Source organism: Gymnodraco acuticeps, unplaced genomic scaffold (genome assembly GCF_902827175.1).
Source record: "Gymnodraco acuticeps unplaced genomic scaffold, fGymAcu1.1, whole genome shotgun sequence".
In the NCBI taxonomy this organism is placed as follows: domain Eukaryota; kingdom Metazoa; phylum Chordata; class Actinopteri; order Perciformes; family Bathydraconidae; genus Gymnodraco; species Gymnodraco acuticeps.
The window spans coordinates 121,733-134,869 of NW_022990270.1; the positions used below are offsets into that span (position 1 = coordinate 121,733).

Below are 13,137 nucleotides of genomic sequence, written 5' to 3' on the forward strand. Positions count from 1 at the left end.
GTCTTGATATCTTTAAGTTGAACTGCATCTGATTCAGCCAGCTCTACCCTTTGGTTGACATGTTATGCACAAAACAACCTCTAGATGTCACTGTGGTTCGAACAGAAAGCCCTTCAGCTAGCTTCCACTGAGGAAGTTGGTCAGCTTTTGTAAGGTAACCATCATTTTTGACATATGTTAGTGGCAGGGCACTGACTGAACATAATTAGATAACTTGATGCACAAAGTTTTAACATGGGTGTAATTATTTTTTTGAAAATATGCTCAACCAATCGGTCGAATTGGCCTTTTATGGTAAGCTAGCAATATGACTTTTTCAGAGTTTCAGAGATGTTTTCCAATAAAATATGGTAAATAAATGGCTAGAGTTATGGTAATATTACTAAATCTAGTACTGCCTTATGAGTCTCAGAGTGAAAGAGTGATCATAATTAATATAGCACCTTTCATGCATGGCATTCAGCCCGAAGTTGCACACAGATGAGCAAGTTAGGCCAACACAGGATATAGACATTTGCTGTTAGGCCAGTGGTTTCCTGTTAGGCCAATTCAGCAAATACAGTACGATGAGCAAGTCTTTTTTTTATCATGAAAAACTTTACATTACTTTTTTCCATTTTTTTTTTTTTACAATTGTAATTTATTATCTTTTATGAATATATCTGGTTGTATATATTGCTCATTTTCCATACAAGAAACAAATGTATTTGAGTTTGTGTTTAATTTGAGTTTGATGCATACACATACTGTACTGTATATGATGATTGTTGAAAATGTACTTTTACCATAGAAGGCCAGCTCGACCATTTGGTAGAGGCTCGTAAAAACAAAACTGTGTGGTCAGTCAAAAAATAAAAATTGTTTGTGTTTATTTGATAAGAAAATGCAACAAAATAATTTTTCCATAGATTTGTTCTTGGTCTGGGTTAAGTTTCACTTTGAAGGGCAACAACAACTATAACTGTCTTTATATGGGTTTATGTATTCAAGAAAGATGCACTCTATTGATAAACCAGGTAACTTGAGGTATTACTGATGATTTCCCTCAACTTCATAACTTAAGCATGACACCACCAGTGTGTTTTTATCGGTAACATTTGTCTCAAAGCTCTAAACTTTAACTAAATACAATTAATGTATTGACAACAATTATTACTTTTCATCCATGCTAGTGGTGTGACTTAGTCTTGGTAGCATAAACACTGTCTTGTAACACATATTGATATCAAGATAATGCTTCAACACTTGCTGTATTTATTCAATTATGCCTCCTAAAGTTGTCCCTTCCTTCCTTCCTTCCTTCCTTCCTTCCTTCCTTCCTTCCTTCCTTCCTTCCTTCCTTCCTTCCTTCCTCCTCTCTCAGGCAGTGGTCTAAGACTGAAGAAAGTGGCAGTTTAGCTCTGTGGTTTCCAAAGAAAGACCTGGAGAAACAGGTTGGTTTAAAAGCATGATTTCATATTGAGATGTATCTATATCAGTATCTCCATTGAGGCATCCTGGTGTTGAACTAGAAGTTCTGCGTCTGTGTTTCCTCTTCAAAGTACCGAGCCCTGGACCTGCCGATGTTCAAACATTACGTCGGCTGTGCCACCGTCATCTTCCTCTGCATCTTCTTGGTTCAGTTGTTTGTCACAAAGGAGTGAGTATGACTACATTTCCCTCTTTTTAATCTCATAAATAACCAAGTTGTCAGCAGTTTAAAGGTCACCTATTATGCAAAATCCACTTGTTCATATCCTTTATACATAAACATGTGTCCCAGAGAAAAGGCTTGAATGCTAACCCATTTGTGGGTTTTAGGACTCATTCCTGCACCACTCATTCCACTCAAATCAAAAGGAGATATTTATTTGTACACACTGGTTTTCCTCTCCCCAGTCGACAGATGTTGGGCACGTCGTTCGGGGTCCTGGTGTGCGTGCTGCTGCTGACCCTGGCCATCTGTTTCGCAGGTCACTTCCAGGTCAGTGTGTTATTAAGACTTACATTTACATGATTTCAGGGGAGTTTAGGGTTATTTTTAGGCACTTATTCCCAGGCAGGTAGCATGGAGGTCTGTAGAAAGTAGAAGCATCCTGTCATCAAACAACCTCTGGATGCAGGTCGAGTAAAGGAGTTTTTTTGTGTCCATAAAAAATCCCACTTTGTAATGCTGGCCCTGAACTGCAGCATTACTGTTAAGTGTTTATCCCTAAAGTGGTATTAAGGAATTCCATTTCCTCGTGCTTGAGAAAATTCGATGTGAAATTCGTTCTGTATTTCTGTTTTGTGAAGGCCACTCACGATGAATAGCTTTCAGGAAGGATGTCATTTAATTCGCCGTCTGTCCATAGCCTCTCTCCAGCTTCCTCTTTTATTTGTGCTTATCAAACACGCAATGTACAGATGAGGTTTTTAGAGAGAAGACGGGTGTTTCACGAGAGCAAACTCCAGAGCAGACCGTAACCTTGTGCTTCTTCTCACATTGTTAGGGATCGGATGTTTCCGAGGTCGAGCTGTGAACATTGAATCTGCACAACATCTTCTATCCCTTTTTTTTATTTAAAGGACATTGAAAGAGAAAAACTTACATATTCTTCAGATTTTTTTTTAGAACCCAATTATTTGAAACGCCATGCTCTTAATTAAATTTTTTATTAAAATGTGTTACTTTTTGTTTTTGTTTATATATGTATTCTACTTCCTCGTATGTAGCTTTTTAAAGCTCAATTTGGTATATATGCTTTTCAGCAGAGGTGTAAAGTCACAAATTACATTTACTCAAGTGCTCTACTTAAGTACAAGTTTGATACTGGAGTAAAAGTAGAAGTACCAGAGTGTAGGAATACTCTGTTACAGTAAAAGTCCTGCATTCAAAATGTTACTCAAGTAAACGTACAAAAGTATTCTCATCAAAATATAGTGAAAGTAGCGACAGTAAAAGTAGTCATTGTGCAGATTGGTCCATTTCAGAATAATATATATGATGTGTTTTATAATGATTGATCATGAAAGTGTTCTCAAAGCTGGTAAAGGTGCAGCTAGTTTGAATGACTTTGTATACTGCAGGGTAGCTTGTGAATTTACTCCAGGTGGAACTAAAGTATGATTATATTTCACATCATTCATCCACATCTGTGAAGTAACTGAAGGTAGTGGAGTACAAGTACACCATTTACCTCTGAACTGTAGTGGAGTAGAAGTACACAGTAGCATAAGTACCTCAAGATTGTACTTATGTTACTTGAGTAAATGTTACTTTACACCCCTGCGTTGTATCCTTAGCATCATAAGTCAATAACTCTACTACAAAAGGCCAGTCCCAGTTAAATAAAGACGGGGTGAAAAGGTCATGTTTGATGTGTACACACTGCAGAGCCAGATTTAGCCGGTGTGAGAATGTAAAACACGTAATTGAAGCGACTCGACTCTCTATATCCGACCTCCCGACACCTGACCCTTTGTTTCCTGTCAGACAGATTCTCTCTCTGGAAATAGCCGCCCATTACTCACTCACACATGATGTCTGGAGATGGATGACTGTGTGAAAGCCACGTGCGCCTCAAACATGTTTCCTCTCGTCTCTTGCAGAGCCTGTTCCCAGAGAAGCTGTCTCAGTGCCAGTGGCTGCCCGCCGTGTCCGAGGCGGTGGTGAAGCGGCCGTGTGTGCGCCTCCCTCTGGCCACCATCACCACTGCGGTCATCGTCATCCTGGCAGTATTCAACCTGGTAAGACAAGAACATCTCAACGTAAAGTGTGAAATTAATGCCTCTTGAAAATTACCCCACACATCTCTTTTTATATTTACATGAAAAGTATTGTTTGATACTGTCTGCTCACAACACATTTTAATTAGTACTACTGAAGCATATAGGCAGCATTTTACTGTTTTACTTTACTGTAGCTGGATGTATGGTATCTCAACTCTCAAATAACAGTAATGTAGTGGAACGGAAGAAGTAAGTAGAATAAAATCAAAACATTCAAACTAAATACCTCAAAATGTGGGCATTTCTTGGGTAAATCTCCTTAAAGGTCATATTATACTGTTTTTCATCAATATATTACAGGTCTCAGATATATATAAAACATGTCTCTGAAGTGTTTGGCTCCAAACACCAAACAGATCATTGCAGCATTACCCATAATCCCCTCTGTTTCAGCCCTGTTTCCAAAGTGCTGATTCTCTGTCTGTTACTTTAGATGAAAATAAGGAGCCCCTCCCCACGCCCCTCTGAGAGAGATTAGGTTACAAAGAACACAATGGTGCTCTAGGAGGAGATGCAGGTGATAAGGGGGGGGGGGGGTTACCTTGGTGGTGATTGGCTAATGGTTACACAAGCCAACACATCGTTATGACATCATCAAGTGGCCAAAATCTGATCAGCTCATTTTCAGACAGGTTTTTATAGAAATGGATCAGGACAAAAAGAGAGAGAATCTTTGTTCCTGAAACTTTCAGAGTCTCTTTCCACAGAGGGGACACATGTTGATGTAGAAGAGACATGAAGAAGAGGGGACACATGTTGATGTAGAAGAGACATGAAGAAGAGGGGACACATGTTGATGTAGAAGAGACATGAAGAAGAGGGGACACATGTTGATGTAGAAGAGACATGAAGAAGAGGGGACACATGTTGATGTAGAAGAGACATGAAGAAGAGGGGACACATGTTGATGTAGAGAGACATGAAGAAGAGGGGACACATGTTGATGTAGAGAGACATGAAGAAGAGGGGACACATGTTGATGTAGAAGAGACATGAAGAAGAGGGGACACATGTTGATGTAGAGAGACATGAAGAAGAGGGGACACATGCTGATGTAGAAGAGACATGAAGAAGAGGGGACACATGTTGATGTAGAAGAGACATGAAGAAGAGGGGACACATGTTGATGTAGAAGAGACATGAAGAAGAGGGGACACATGTTGATGTAGAAGAGACATGAAGAAGAGGGGACACATGTTGATGTAGAAGAGACATGAAGAAGAGGGGACACATGTTGATGTAGAAGAGACGTGAAGAAGAGGGGACACATGTTGATGTAGAAGAGACATGAAGAAGAGGTGACACATGTTGATGTAGAAGAGACATGAAGAAGAGGATTTTGCATAATAGGTGACCTTTAATAACCTTCCACCTGCTCACATGTTGAGTCCTAAAGAGGTCCTTATAGCTATTTCTGTCTGCCAAACTCTTCAAAGCCTTCTGTCCGGAGCTTTCTGTCTCTCACGTCTCTTTCCTCCCTCGCAGTGCTTCGTCCCGACACCAGTCTCTGAAATGGACGAGCTGCGTCCCACCAACGACTCCCAGGAGCAGGGATCAGAGATGGGGTTCTTCTACCTGCCTGTGAGTGATGGCTCTGTTAACCGTGGGCAATAATGACATAGTTTCATGTCAGGCTGGATTAGATGTGTTTAATTTAAGAACGGACAGTGATGAGAAAATGAACAACAAATATATACTTTATATAAATAAATCTGTATACCCAATGTGTTCACAAAGAAATTGAATAATTATTTGAAAATAATTTTGTTATTAAAAACCCGGAAGACTTTACTTATCCCTGCTTGTTACATACAATTGTGTTATTAATATATATTTCTTTTTATTGATATTTGTATCCTGCTTTTTCTTTCAAATTAATTGAATAACAGAGATATTTATCTATTTTTGTATTTATTACAATTGTTCCTGTTGTTCTCCTGCTTATTCGTTAGTGTTTTTTAAAGACCTTATAGATCTGTTGCTCCCGTATCCTGACTCTCTCCCCCTCCCCCCCTCTCCCCCCTCCCCCCCCTCTCCCCCTCCCCCTCTCCCCCTCTCTCTCCTCAGTACTCGGTGTACTGCTGCATCCTCTCGCTCATCGCCTGTGGAGTCTTCCTCCGCGTGAGCTTCGAGCTCAAAGTGCTCTTCCTCACCCTGGCCTCCACGGCGTACTACATCATCATCCTCAGCACCAACAGGGAGCTCTTTGTGGACTACGGGCGCTTCCTGCACGCCCAGGAGAGCGGCAGCTGGAACTGCAGCAGGTGGGATTACAGGGAGCGAAGACAAGAGAGAGCAGCTCAGAAAGGACAACGTTCAAAGTCCTGAGCGAGAGGAAGATGCCACATTTAAAACGTGGAAAAGGCTTGAATTTCAGATGAAATCCTTAAAAAATGCCTGATTCGAAGCACAGGCATTTTATCTACACTATCACTCATATTTTAATAATTGGAACTATTTTAAAGTCCTTTTTGTTTGTTGGAGACGTGGAGCAGACCCTAAAGGAGAAATAAAATATATAATATTAGAGAATTTTGAGTTTCTTTGCTTATGTAAATATGTCCATATATTATATTTTACCATTTTTATTAAGAGTTATAATTTAAATGTGTTTATACAATATAATATTTAAAAATGTAAGAATAACAAAGTGCTTTTACATAAAAACAGAACCTTTAATACACGTTTTAAAAAAACACAACAACAACTAAACACATTAAACTCAGAGAGGACAACAAGAAAGAAACACCACAAAAGAAGACTATAAAAGTGGGTTTGAAAGTCTTTTAGAAGACCTGACAGTTTTTGCAGCATAATCCCAGAATAAACATGAATAAAAAGCGTGAATGAAGTCATGATTGTTGTGCTTTCCAGCGATCACTGCGTCCTGATTTGGCTGGGTCTGGTGAAGCACCCTCAGGTGATGAGCTGCATCTACATCACTCTGTTCCTGGTCACCATGCTCATCATCTCCCAGCAGGTAACAGCTTTCACCTTAGAGGTCCTCTATTATGCAACATCCACTTCTTCATGTCTCTTCCACATCAACATGTGTCCCCTCTTCTTCATGTCTCTTCTACATCATCATGTGTCCCCTCTTCTTCATGTCTCTTCCACATCAACATGTGTCCCCTCTTCTTCATGTCTCTTCCACATCAACATGTGTCCCCTCTTCTTCATGTCTCTTCTACATCAACATGTGTCCCCTCTTCTTCATGTCTCTTCTACATCAACATGTGTCCCCTCTTCTTCATGTCTCTTCCACATCAACATGTGTCCCCTCTTCTTCATGTTTCTTCTACATCAACATGTGTCCCCTCTTCTTCATGTCTCTTCTACATCAGCATGTGTCCTCTCTTCTTCATGTCTCTTCCACATCAACATGTGTCCCCTCTTCTTCATGTTTCTTCTACATCAACATGTGTCCCCTCTTCTTCATGTCTCTTCTTCATCAACATGTGTCCCCTCTGTAGAAAGAGACTCTGAAAGTTTCAGGAACAAAGATTCTCTCTCTTTTTGATCCATTTCTATAAAAACCTGTCTGAAAATGAGCTGATCAGATTTTGGCCACTTTATGATGTCATAACGATGTGTTGTCTTGAGTAACCATTAGCCAATCAGCAACCAAGGTAACCCCCCCCCCTTATCACCTGAATCTCCTCCTAGAGCACCATTGAGTTCTTTGTAACCAAATGTCTCTCAGAGGGGCGTGGGGAGGGGCTCCTTGTTTTCATCTAAAGTGACAGACAGAGAAGCAGCACTTTGGAAACAGAGGGGATTATGGGTAATGCTGCAATGATCTGTTTGGTGTTTCAGCCAATCAGAGACAGGCTCTGTATATATCTGAGACCTATAATATATTGATGAAAAACAGTATTATTATAATATGACTTATCACTGTACCGGATGTATTTTCTTTTTACTTCACAGCTTCTTTTGAGGCATATTTTATAAGGTCATCACCCTAAAAAGCAGAAATCCTCCGAACGAAACCTTTAATTTGAATGAAGTGATTTTTTTATTTGTATTAAATGAACTTTCTTTATTGAATATAACTCGTCATTGTGCGTCTCTCTTTGTGTGCCACAAGCGGGGAAGAAAGCACTTTTTCATCTCATACATTTTTTTTATTTAGGCAATGAATAGACATGCCAAATAAAAAAAGGTTTCACAGCCTTCAAAGGCGGATGTAGAATTTGACGTTATGAATGAAGTGTATTTTTCGACAGCCCAATTTCATCCCCCACATCCCAAACATTTTAATGTGTAATTAATCTCCTAACAAGATATTTCAAGGCCTTTTACAAATGTATTTATATTGCTTATATTCACCTTCACATGCGTATTACGTGTACTTGCGGTTCAGCCTTAATTGCGACTGCTTTGCATAGCATCGCCAGCTTTATCAACCTTTACTTGCCAAATAAACCGTTTTTACGCTTTTAAATGAACTGTTATTAAGTTATAATACTTTATCAGGTGATAAACTAACTCATTCAGATTACCACTACATGATTACTTCATCAAAAAACTGTATATTTAAGAATTTACAGCGGTGTTTGGAGTTGTGAGGAGCGCGTCAACAATGCATGCATGAGCGGTTAAACCAGGGGTGCCCAACCTTTTTTGAACCGAGAGCTACTTTTAAAGTTGCCAGTCTGCCGAGATCTACCAGTCCAAATAGAGAGTCGTAGCCATTACTGAGCCTACTACCAGGTAAATACACACTTCTACTTGTATAAAACTGACCTTTGTACGATGAATACTTCATAAAATACTGCAGATCCTTTATCTTACCTCTTTCTAATCTACACACATACAAGTATTTAACTGAAGTTACACAACAGTGTTGTTGATACAGAGTTGGAGTTTATTCACACGTCACTACAGTGGGTAATGTTTTCAAGAAGCAACATTAATAGAATCAAACCATTTTTTTGTTGAATATAAAAATAAATGCCTTTAAAATAGGATGCACGCAACACTAGTTTCTTAACCTGAATTGATAATAGACTATAATCAATTTAAACAGAACAGATCTTAATGTTTGCATTCTTATACCATTTTGTACAATAATTATAATGAATAAGTTCAAACAAACTAAAACTTACAGCTGATTAATAACGGTATCTAACTTGAGTTTTTATCATATCAAAAACCTGTTGAAATGCTACTGTTATTTTTACTGTCCCCCAAAAAGCGCATCGCAGCCTCCAGGAATGCTTCTTTCACAACTTCGCCGTCTTTGAAAGACTTCATGTGTTTCGCAAGAACGTGACTGACACGATAAGATGCTCTGGTAGAAGCCTTGCTCTTGTTGTTGGGCCTGGTGAAAATGGACTGCTGTGCATTTAGCTGTGCTCTCAGGCCCCTCCCCTTTTGGAGCGTAGGGCAGAATTAGGAGGGAATTCCGTCTCGTAGCGTTTGTGCACTGTTTTGAAATGCCGCTCCTAAATTACCCTTCTTCGATAAAGCCACGCTCGCATTGCAGATGAGACAGATAGACTTTGAATTGGAATAGATACAAAAATAATCATCCTCCCACTCGGAGTGAAAATGATATATTTTTGGCTTTTTTGCTTCTGCCATAATTGCGGTCTTGTGTGTGTGCGGACTGTCACTCCTGTTGACACGGTCGGACAACAACGTCAGCGAAATTATAGTGCCCACTGCCCACCAGCCACGCCCCGACACATGGGGTCACGCCGGCCAATCACAAAGCTTTGATGCGTTCAAGTGCATTATTCTGGCACAGGAATATTATGTTACAGGACATTAACGATAAAACAGAATGTTGTTGTTCTATTTTTAGACACATCTCGCGATCGACTGGGAATCTCCTCGCGATCGACCGGTCGATCGCGATCGACTGGTTGGGCACCCCTGGGTTAAACCTTAGGCGGGGGAAAGGGGCGGGGCTTCATGAGGTGAAGAGTGTTTGTACGCTGATAACCTTCTGGAAATATACGAAGAAACCAGGAAAATCAGAATTAAAACGGTTTGGGGCTTCCTTCATTATTCTCTCGCTGTGTTTCTTCTGCTAGAACGAGTCGTGCTTCCGGCAGGACTTCCTGCTGAAGTACAAGAACCGCACGGAGCAGGACGAGATCGAGACCCGGGAGAACCTGAACCGCCTGCTGCTGGAGAACGTGCTGCCGGCACACGTCGCTGCGCTGTTCGTCGGCGAGAACAAGAAGAACGAGGTGAGGGGGAGGATGGTGTTATGAGGAATATATGATAAGCAATGAATGAGTAACCAGTCAATTACAATTCATGTTATATTATGATTAGTTGCCCACTAAATAACCATGATGTATCAGCATCAATTTACCTCGGTGGGCTGGCCGCTGTCTAAGTGACATTTAAACAGAAATATGATATTCCTCACTTCTTCTTTAGGCAATAACTGATTAATGTATAGTTCAGTATATATTTTATGTTTTTACAAGAGGCAGATATTTTCACAATTGATTCACCAAAGAGAAATGCATTCTGTGTTCTGCCTAGGTGTCTTGAAATGTTGTGTAACTTCTAAAATAAGGCAAAAGCTTCACTTCTGTTCAGTGTTAACTGTTAGCTTTGATATAAATGCAGGTAACTATAATGTCAGTCATCTTTACTCACAGGTTCCCCTTACACAACACTGTGCACATTAGGAAAGCAACATCTTATACAACCATACAATTATCACTGTGTGTGTGTGAGGTTCGTTTAGATTCCTTAATTCAAATTATGAACTCATTTGTTTGGGATGAATTCAAAGTATTCTTATCTTAGCCTACAATTGTAAGTTGTCAGTACTTCTAGAATAAATTAAGGGAAGTTTGTATACAAAAAACTTTAATTGAAGTCATTCCCAGCCTCCCCCTGGGGAATACAAATAAAAACACATGTTTTTAAGCATAATATATTTTACATCAAGTATAACTTGGAGGAGAGGCATATATAAACTGTAAATAGTCCTTATATTATCACATGTATCAGCAGTTAAGAGAGGCCTGTCTTAAAAGTTACATCTAAGCCTCACATTCTCAATCGTGGATAAAGAAAATAGTGCATACATAAAAAAAACGACATAAAACTTGGAGGAAATTCTTAAAACAATAAGCCTGTTGTTCACTTAGATGTATGTTCTTGCCACAAGTAATTTATTGGTAATAACAATATTCTTGTGATAGTACAAATATGAACTGTGCTTTTTGTGCGTTTCCCCCGACAGGACCTCTACTATAAGTCCTATGACTGCGTGTGTGTGATGTTCGCCTCGGTGCCGGATTTCAAAGAGTTTTACACCGAGTGCGACATCAACAAAGAAGGCCTGGAGTGCCTGAGGCTGCTCAACGAGATCATCGCTGACTTCGATGAGGTCAGGAGCCACAAACACATCCCTCTTCATTTACACTCTGTGACACAGTTTATTAGTTTAGTGTCGTGGACAGTCCCCATTGATCAACTGTCACAAACAACAGTAAATAGGGAAGCTTTAGCCGACATGACTAATTTCCAGCTGTTGCCTGGCCAGATGATAATAGACACCTTTTTGAAATCACAATACATCAACAGCATTAGTTATAAAGAAAGGATGAAAGACAAGTAGATACAGGCGAAAGGATAAACTACAGGCTTCACGTGATGTGATGTGTTTGAATGCAGCGGTGCTTTCAATGAGCATAGCATTAAAAGCTAATTGTAAACATTTGCATTGTTTAAACGGTGAGAGGCTGGTCTGAGCCCCGGCTTAATTTAACCCCTTACACACCACTAAAGTTGATGGTCTCTAATGGCGCTTTTCCACTGCAGGGCCTCACTCGGCTTAGTACGGTATAGTTAGGCCTTGGTGGGCCAGGCTCACTTTATGCTGCGTTTCCATTACGGTTTAGGAACTGGGGTAGTATCTATAGTAACGCAGTGTAGGCGGAGCCGTGACTTCATCTTCAATGTGAACCACAAAACCAACATCAGCCGTCAGCCCTCGGAGCTCACAGCTCCTCATATCTGTTCAGAAACTAGACAAAAGTTAAACAAGTACAAACCACAGACTGCCTGTGTCATGGCGAATACAGTCGCTGGTTTATTTATGTCTGTATAGGCCGTTGTTGTGAGTGTGGACGGTCGGCGCATATACAACGTTAGCTTAGCCGATCTCCATTCAGTAAACACGCATTTTAAAAAGTTTTTTGCTGCCATCTGTCTGCAGACTTGTCAAAGCATTAATTCATGGTTTTTTACTAACCGGTATCAGTATGTTGTTACTTCGGCATCATTTTGAAATGTGTATTACAATTTAATCACGGTCAAATATGTTCATTTTGTTGTAGTTGCCAGCGATTCTCTCACCAGTTTAGCATACTCAGCCCGGTTGTTGGCCCGGAAAGAACCACCATTTTGGAGAGCCAGAAAAAGTACCCGCTAGCCAGAACTACCCCTAGTGGAAACGCAACCAAAAACGGGCCAGGCACGGCACGCTTAAACCGCGCTGTAGTGGAAATGTGCCATTAGTGCTCCAGATCGTTTGATTTGTAGTTTTTGATGAGTATTAACTAACCAAAGTCACACAGCAGCACAAACACACTCACATCCCTCTTCATGCTTTCCGCCACCAGCTGCTGTCCAAGCCCAAGTTCAGCAGTTCCACCCATCTTCCTTTACACTCTGTGATACAGGGATGGTTTTAATGCCCTAATCTGATATCGTAACTCTGCCTATGCACGTACAGTGTTAAAAGGGGGGTTTCAAGTGTAGTTGTATGATGCACTTATCCGTAGTCAGTGTCTTACCTACAGTAGATGTAAATGCAAGTTACGCAATGTGATGCTGTGAACTGGGCAGCAGCCAAATGTATTATAGCCACGTTAAAAAGTCATTATCAGTTTGCTTTTCTTTTACAATACAATACAACTTTATTTATAAAGTACTTTAAACCTCCAGACCAAAGTGCTGTACAGGCAAATAGATAAAACAAAGCATACAAAAAAGTAACACAGCTCAGCTCACACACCATAAAACAAGTACAAGTAAAAACAAAAAAACAATTTAAATGCAAAAAAGCAACACTCTGAAAGATGTTGAAACGCCAAATGTTAAAACGCTAAGGAGAAGAGGTGGGTTTTAAGAAGCGATTTAAAAGCAGGCAGTGTGGAGGCCTGTCTGATCTCCAGGGGCAGAGCGTTCCACAGTGTGGGAGCCGCTACAGAGAAGCAACGGTCCCCTCTGAGCTTTGACCTGGTTTTAGGCACATTCAGGAACAGTTGGTCCGCTGACCCGAGAGGGCGGTTCGGCGTGTAATGCTGTAGCAGCTCAGCAAGGTATGGTGGGGTCATGCCATTTAGGGATTTAAAAGTCAATAAAATAATTTAAAAATGGATCCTAAAATAAATTGGCAGCCAG

At 40.3% G+C, this 13,137-nt stretch overlaps 1 protein-coding gene across 1 annotated transcript in view; it reads left to right on the forward strand.

Moving 5' to 3' along the window:
* The window catches only part of adcy7 (adenylate cyclase 7), a 59,311-nt gene that overhangs the window by 40,455 nt on the left and 5,719 nt on the right, over positions 1–13,137 (forward strand). Inside the window, 9 exon segments of the mRNA XM_034220774.1 lie at positions 1,364–1,433; positions 1,542–1,639; positions 1,879–1,963; positions 3,571–3,708; positions 5,236–5,331; positions 5,818–6,014; positions 6,625–6,730; positions 9,795–9,953; positions 10,970–11,116. Coding sequence (XP_034076665.1) covers positions 1,364–1,433; positions 1,542–1,639; positions 1,879–1,963; positions 3,571–3,708; positions 5,236–5,331; positions 5,818–6,014; positions 6,625–6,730; positions 9,795–9,953; positions 10,970–11,116 — 1,096 coding nt within the window.